The 7,500-nt window shown below is 39.0% G+C and overlaps 1 protein-coding gene across 1 annotated transcript in view; it reads right to left on the bottom strand.

The window, feature by feature from the left end:
* The window catches only part of igdcc4 (immunoglobulin superfamily, DCC subclass, member 4), a 30,051-nt gene that overhangs the window by 16,830 nt on the left and 5,721 nt on the right, over positions 1-7,500 (bottom strand). The window contains exons 4-9 of the mRNA XM_047821699.1: positions 6,954-7,364; positions 6,629-6,796; positions 6,360-6,515; positions 5,037-5,252; positions 4,812-4,913; positions 129-312 (exon numbers count right to left, since the gene is read on the bottom strand). Coding sequence (XP_047677655.1) covers positions 129-312; positions 4,812-4,913; positions 5,037-5,252; positions 6,360-6,515; positions 6,629-6,796; positions 6,954-7,364 — 1,237 coding nt within the window. The remainder of the gene's footprint in view (positions 1-128; positions 313-4,811; positions 4,914-5,036; positions 5,253-6,359; positions 6,516-6,628; positions 6,797-6,953; positions 7,365-7,500) is intronic.

Genomic DNA, 7,500 nt, shown 5'->3' with positions numbered 1-7,500 from the left:
AGGTAGATGCCAATATCTGAAATGATGGTGACGTTTAGCTGTAGTTCTGTCACTGTGTGTGTGTGTGTGTGTGTGTGTGTGTGTGTGTGTGTGTGTGTGTGTAAAATGTACAGTAGAGTAAATCCCACCTGGTGTAGTAGGAGACGAGTGAGGCGTTGCGGTTGCCAGCAGGACTGCAGCGTATCGTGTAGTTAATGATGCGTACGTTACTGAATGCCGGTTTCTCCCACTGCAGCCAGATGGAGGTAGAGCTGTTAGCCTGAGCTTTAACAATGCTGGGGGGCAGTGGGGGTGGGTGTTCCAGGGGTCGAACTGTAAAATACCAAAAACAGTAGCTACCTGTCTTTAATATAGTAAGCTAAGTGTAATATAAACCAAACACACTATATATATATAAAAATATATTAGGACTCTAGCAAAATGCCACAATATCAGTATCAGGATTAGGAATCGAGAAAGTCTTGCAATGATAAATAAACCAGATTTAACATGCTAGCACTTAATCCATTTTACTGTTTTACTGTCAACATTATTTAAAATATATTCTAGTTAAATAAAAAAATAATTGACTAACTAACATCTTTTGATGTTGAAGCTCTACAATAAAGTTACTGTATTTATGCTGTGTTTAAAATGTGCTCTATGTTGTACGTATTTATTGTCAATCAGAAGATGTTTGTGATTCATGTGCTGAAGGAGATAATGTAACGTAATATAACATAACGTAGCATGGTGTAACATAACTGCACAACATTAAGTAACATAAAGTAACAAGGTAACAATGTAACTATGTAAAGTAACAACGTAAAGTAACAATGTAAAGTAAGAACGTAAAGTAACTATGTAAAATAACTATGTAAAGTAACAACATAAAGTAACAACATAAGGTAACTGTAAAGTAACTATGTAAAGTAAGAACGTAAAGTAACTATGTAAAGTAAGAACGTAAAGTAAGAACATAAAGTAACTATGTCAAGTAACAACGTAAAGTAACAACGTAAAGTAACAATGTAAAGTAACAATGTAAAGTAACAACGTAAAGTAAGAATGTAAAGTAAGAATGTAAAGTAACTGTAAAGTAACTATGTAAAGTAACAATGTAAAGTAACAACGTAAAGTAACTATGTAAAGTAACAACGTAAAGTAAGAATGTAAAGTAACTGTAAAGTAACTGTAAAGTAACTGTAAAGTAACTATGTAAAGTAACTGTGTAAAGTAACAACATAAAGTAACTATGTAAAGTAACTATGTAAAGTAACAACGTAAAGTAACTACGTAAAGTAACAACATAAAGTAACTATGTAAAGTAACATAATGTAACAAAACAAAGTAACATAACGTATGATGTAATGTAATGTAACATCATCAAGCAACACAATGTAAAGCAACATAACAGCATAAAGTAAAATAATGTAATACAACAGAGTAACATAACAATGTAAAGGAACACATTAGTAACTATGTAACTATGTCAAGTAACAACGTAAAGTAACAACGTAAAGTAACAATGTAAAGTAACTGTAAAGTAACTGTAAAGTAACTATGTAAAGTAACTATGTAAAGTAACAACGTAAAGTAACAATGTAAAGTAACAACGTAAAGTAACTATGTAAAGTAACAACGTAAAGTAACTATGTAAAGTAACAACGTAAAGTAAGAATGTAAAGTAAGAATGTAAAGTAACTGTAAAGTAACTATGTAAAGTAACAACGTAAAGTAACAATGTAAAGTAACAACGTAAAGTAACTATGTAAAGTAACAATGTAAAGTTACTGTAAAGAAACTGTAAAGTGACTATGTAAAGTAACTATGTAAAGTAACAACGTAAAGTAACAATGTAAAGTAACAATGTAAAGTAACAACGTAAAGTAACTATGTAAAGTAACAACGTAAAGTAAGAATGTAAAGTAACTGTAAAGTAACTGTAAAGTAACTGTAAAGTAACTATGTAAAGTAACTGTGTAAAGTAACAACATAAAGTAACTATGTAAAGTAACTATGTAAAGTAACAACGTAAAGTAACTATGTAAAGTAACAACATAAAGTAACTATGTAAAGTAACATAATGTAACAAAACAAAGTAACATAACGTATGATGTAATGTAATGTAACATCATCAAGCAACACAATGTAAAGCAACATAACAGCATAAAGTAAAATAATGTAATACAACAGAGTAACATAACAATGTAAAGGAACACAATGTAAAGCAACATAATGTAACATAAAATAATGTAATTTAACAGAACAAAACAGGATAACATAACATAACACAAAGCAACACAACATAACATTATGTAACGTAACACAGCAACATAACATCACATAATGTAATATAATGTAACACAATGTAAAGTAACAACCTAACATAATGTAGGAGAACATAATGTAACATAACGTAACAGAAAATAACATAAGGTAATATAATGTAACACGATGTTAAGCAACATAATGTAACAAAATAATATAATATAATGTAACACAACATAACATAATGTAACATAATCTAAAACAATGTAAAGTAACAACCTAACATAATGTAAGAGAACATCAAGTAACATAACATGACAAAATGTACCATAACAATGTAACACAACATAACGTAATGTAACGTAACATAAAGCAACATAACATAAACTAATGTAACATAACAATGACACAACACAATGTAACATAAAATAATGTCATGTAACGTAACATAACATAATGTAACAAAAGCAACATAAAAGAAACCTGCTCTGAATACATCAGATATCAGTAACTACAGACCAGTATCACTTCTCTTATTTCTTTCAAAAATTCTTGAACGCATTGTCTATAATCAACTGTCTGTCTATCTCTCACAGAACAACCTCCAAGATCCCAAACAGTCTGGCTTTAAAGCAGCTCACTCTACAGAGACAGCCATTTTGGATGTCTCTGAGAAACTACATGCTGCTAGATCAGCCGAACTGTCATCCGTCCTTATTCTCCTTGACCTTACAGCAGCGTTTGATACGGTCAACCACAAGACTCTCTTATTCACCCTCAAGAGTCTTGGGATTTGCGGATCAGCTTGGGAATGGTTTGCCTCCTACCTGGAAGGACGCTCATATCAGGTAACATGGAGGGGAGTGACATCTGCTCCAAGCAGACTCTCCACTGGCGTCCCACAGGGCTCAGTACTTGGTCCTCTTCTTTTCTCCTTGTATACTCACTCTCTTGGTGAAGTTATTTCATCACATGGGTTCTCTTACCACTGCTATGCTGATGATACACAACTTATCTTCTCTTTCCCACCCTCAGATGCCACAGCTTCTGACCGGATCTCAGCATGTCTGACAGAAATTTCATCATGGATGACTGCTCATCAGTTAAAGCTCAATCCTAGCAAAACTGATCTGCTGTTCATCCCAGGTGATTCATCCCCAGGTCATGATCTTGCTATATCCTTGCACAACGATCTGATCTCCCATTCAGCCACAGCTCGCAACCTTGGGGTAACCATGGACAATTAACTGTCCTTTTCCTCTCATGGTGCTAATGTGACTCGCTCATGTCGGTTTCTTCTCTACAACATTAGAAGGATTCGGCCATTTTTGTCCACACAGACTGCCCAGGTACTTGTTCAGTCTCTTGTCATTTCTAGACTGGATTACTGTAATGCACTGCTGGCAGGTCTACCTATGAACGCAATCCGTCCTCTGCAAATGATCCAAAATGCAGCTGCCCGGCTTGTTTTCAACCTGCCAAAGTTCTCCACACCACCACCCCCGCTGCTGCGATCCCTCCACTGGCTTCCGGTAGCTGCACACATCCGGTTCAAAACACTGATGCTGGCCTACAAAGCCAAAAATGGACCAGCTCCCTCTTACCTCAAAGCCCTCATCATTCCTCGCACTGCACCCCGTAACCTCCGATCTACCAGCACTGCTCGACTGGTTCCACCATCTCTCAGGGTAAGAGGCAAGTATACTACAAGACTCTTCTCTGTTCTGGCACCAAGGTGGTGGAATGAACTTCCCCTAGAGGTCCGGACAGCCGAGTCACTGGCTATTTTCAAGCGGCGGTTGAAGACCTACTTATTCAGGAAACACTTCAACTAGCACTTCTTTAAAAAAAAAAACAAAAAAAAACCTTTGACACTTTTTCATTGTAACTTTGAACAAATGTTTTAAACTCATGGTATCTTAAGTATGTAACCTAGTGAACCAGCATTAATGTATTCAATGTTAGAGATTTAAGCACTTATGTACGTCTCTCTGGGTAAGGGCGTCTGCCAAATGCTGTAAATGTAAATGTAAATGTAAATAACGTAATGTAACATAACAAGATGACACAACACAATGTAACATAAAATAATGCCATGTGACGCAACATAACATGACATAGTGTAACATAAAGCAACATAACGTAATGTAACATAACAATGACACAACACAATGTAACATAAAATAATGCCATATGACGCAACATAACATAACATAATGTAATATAATGTAACACAATGTAACGCAACAACCTACCACAATGTAAGAGAACATAACGTAACATAATGTGACATAATGTAACAATATAAAGTTACAAACGTAACACATCGTAACAGAATGTAACATAACGTACAGTAACACAGCGTAAAGCAACACAGTGTAACATAACAAAGTAACACAATGTAAAGCAATTTCTGTGGTTTATTTAACACAATCGCGCAGTACAACTGTGCACCATTGTGTGTATATAAATAATTACATAGCTAATTTAAATTCTAATATGCAAACACACACACACACACACACACACACACAAAAACACACACACACAAAAACACACACCTCGGTCAGTGAATTTCTCGGTCCGACCCTTCCATATGGCAGGATAGCCTGCAGCCTGCTTATTACATGCCCACACTTTCACTTCATACAGGCGATCAGGAGCTGAAACACACACACACACACACACACACACACACACACACACACACACACACACACACAATATAATAGGTTCTCCAAAGACAAATGGCCTGTCATATGAAAGAAGTGGAACTTCAGTCTCACCGAGGCCCGTGATTTCGTAATGCTTTACTCGCTTGCGTAGCCTGATGTGAGAAGCATCAGCCTGAGGACTCTCTTGATTGGTCGCCTCCTTGCCATCCAGTTCCCTATAAGCCAGCTTGTAGCCAGTGATCTGCGTGTGATTGGGTGGCGGCTGCCACGTGACATGGAGGGAATGTATCTTAGTCGTCACTCTGAGCTCAGCTGGAGGAAAGAGCACTAAAAGACAGAGAGAGCGAGAGAACATTAAAGATCCGAAATCCAGTTCGCTTTCATTTCTCCTTCTACATTTTACCCACATTATAAAAAGATAGACACACTGAATATGAGTGATATTTTGTGCTTAAACATAAACTCTAAGTGCACTTTTTATTTTTTTTAAAAACCTTCATGCGGATGGAGGACAAAAGGATTTGACGTGTTCGCAACTTCACATTATTACCCCAAGGAAAGAGGAAATGGCAAATGAAGCATTTTTTTTTGTTTATGTGAGGAAATTAGTTTGTATTTAGAAAAAAAACAATGAAATAAAATATTTTTTTACAAGAATGATTTTTACTGTGTGTGTGTGTATGTGTCTGTGTGTATGTGTGTGTGTGTACGTGTATGTGTGAGTGTGTGTGTGTGCCTGTGTATGTGTATGTGTGTGTATGTGTGTACGTGTATGTGTAAGTGAGTGTGTGTGTGTGTGTGTGTGTGTGTGTGTGTGTAAGTGTATGTGTGAGTGTGTGTATGTGTCTGTGTGTATGTGTGTGTGTGTACGTGTATGTGTGAGTGTGTGTGTGTGTATGTGTGTACGTGTATGTGTAAGTGAGTGTGTGTGTGTGTGTGTGTGTGTACGTGTATGTGTGAGTGTGTGTGCCTGTGTATGTGTATGTGTGTGTACTGTATGTGTGTGCATGTGTATGTGTGTGTGTATGTGTGAGTGTGTACGTGTATGTGTAAGTGAGTGTGTGTGTGCCTGTGTATGTGTGTGTGTATGTGTGTGTCTGTGTGTCTGTGTGTATGTGTGTCTGTGTGTGTATGTATGTGTGTGTGTGTGTGTGTCTGTGTCTGTGTGTGTCTGTGTATTTGTCTGTGTGTGTGTGTGTGTGTCTGTGTGTGTGTGTATGTGTGTGTGTCTGTGTGTGCCTGTGTATTTCTGTGTGTGTGTGTGTGTGTACGTGTATGTGTAAGTGAGTGTGTGTGTGTGTGTGTGTGTGTGTGTGTGTGTGTGTGTGTGTGTGTGTGTGTGTACGTGTATGTGTGAGTGTGTGTGCCTGTGTATGTGTGTGTACTGTATGTGTGTGCATGTGTATGTGTGTGTGTGTGTGTGTGTGTGTTCACCCTGAGTAAGGTTGGGCGTTTGGGGAAAGTTCCACTCTGAAGGTTCACCAAAACCCGCACGTGCTCCCGCAGCCGTCTGTATCTGGTTTGTGTGATTGGGCTTCTGATCTCTCACATGAGTCTCATTACCATCCAACTCCACTGAAAACACCTCTTCTGCTGCCACACACACCACAAAACCCATGCATTATAAGGCATTATAAGATATTATTCATACACCAGGGAAGAGTTTGAGAGTGTGTTAAATATCCGCTTTTTCTTCCACTCACCGTCCTCCACCGTCTCCATGGTGATGGACTGAGATGGACGGCTGGCTCCCTCGGGCGAATAAGCCACCATGTAAAAGGTGTAGGCCGTGTGAGGCTGCAGCTCCTTCACGTGGAACTCCGTCGTGTCGTTGTTCACCGCAAACTGATACTCCATGTTATCAAACCCTGCTGAAAATCAAAGGCATTTATTCAGCAACGTAACCTGCAAAATGTTTATGTGCTATTTATTATAATATTTCCATATAAAATACATGTAAATATAACACACTCGGAGGAAAGCGCTCAGTGCCTTAGTGCTAGAATGCTGTTATGCGCTCACACACACCTGTGGCCTGCTGGTAGTGGATGGAGAAGCCGATCACCTGCTCACGGTTGTGCTCTGGAGGATCCCATGTGAGTAGGACAGAGGTGCTGGATTGAGGCGTGGCCTGGAGGTGAAGCGGAGGACTGGGAAGCCCCGCCCTTACAATGACAGACAGTTTGGCGGTGGCACAGGCGGTACCCAGGACGTTAGAGGCGAGGCACTGGTAATATCCGGCGTCGTCTGGCCGCAGCTGGTTGATAAGGAGAACCCCGGGGCTCTGAGTCTTCACCCGCGCCGTCCACTGCAGACGGTCACCGTCCTTCAGCCACAGCAGAGACGCAGCTGGAGAACCAGAACTGTTACACACAAACCTCGCCGTGTTCCCCCGAGACAGCGACACCGACTCAGGAGGTTTCACAATCACCGGAGGGGCTGAGGGAAAGAACGGAGGGACAAAAAGACGTAATTAGGAAATTTAGAGAGAGAGAGAGAGAGAGAGAGAGAGAGAGAGAGAGAGAGAGAGAGAGAGAGAGAGTAAAACGTAATGTTATTATGTTTAGTGTAGAAT

The sequence above is a fragment of the Tachysurus fulvidraco genome, chromosome 1, assembly GCF_022655615.1.
Source record: "Tachysurus fulvidraco isolate hzauxx_2018 chromosome 1, HZAU_PFXX_2.0, whole genome shotgun sequence".
NCBI classification, from domain to species: domain Eukaryota; kingdom Metazoa; phylum Chordata; class Actinopteri; order Siluriformes; family Bagridae; genus Tachysurus; species Tachysurus fulvidraco.
The sequence above is the reverse complement of the archived record's forward strand: the minus strand, read 5'-3'. Positions and strand labels throughout refer to the sequence as shown.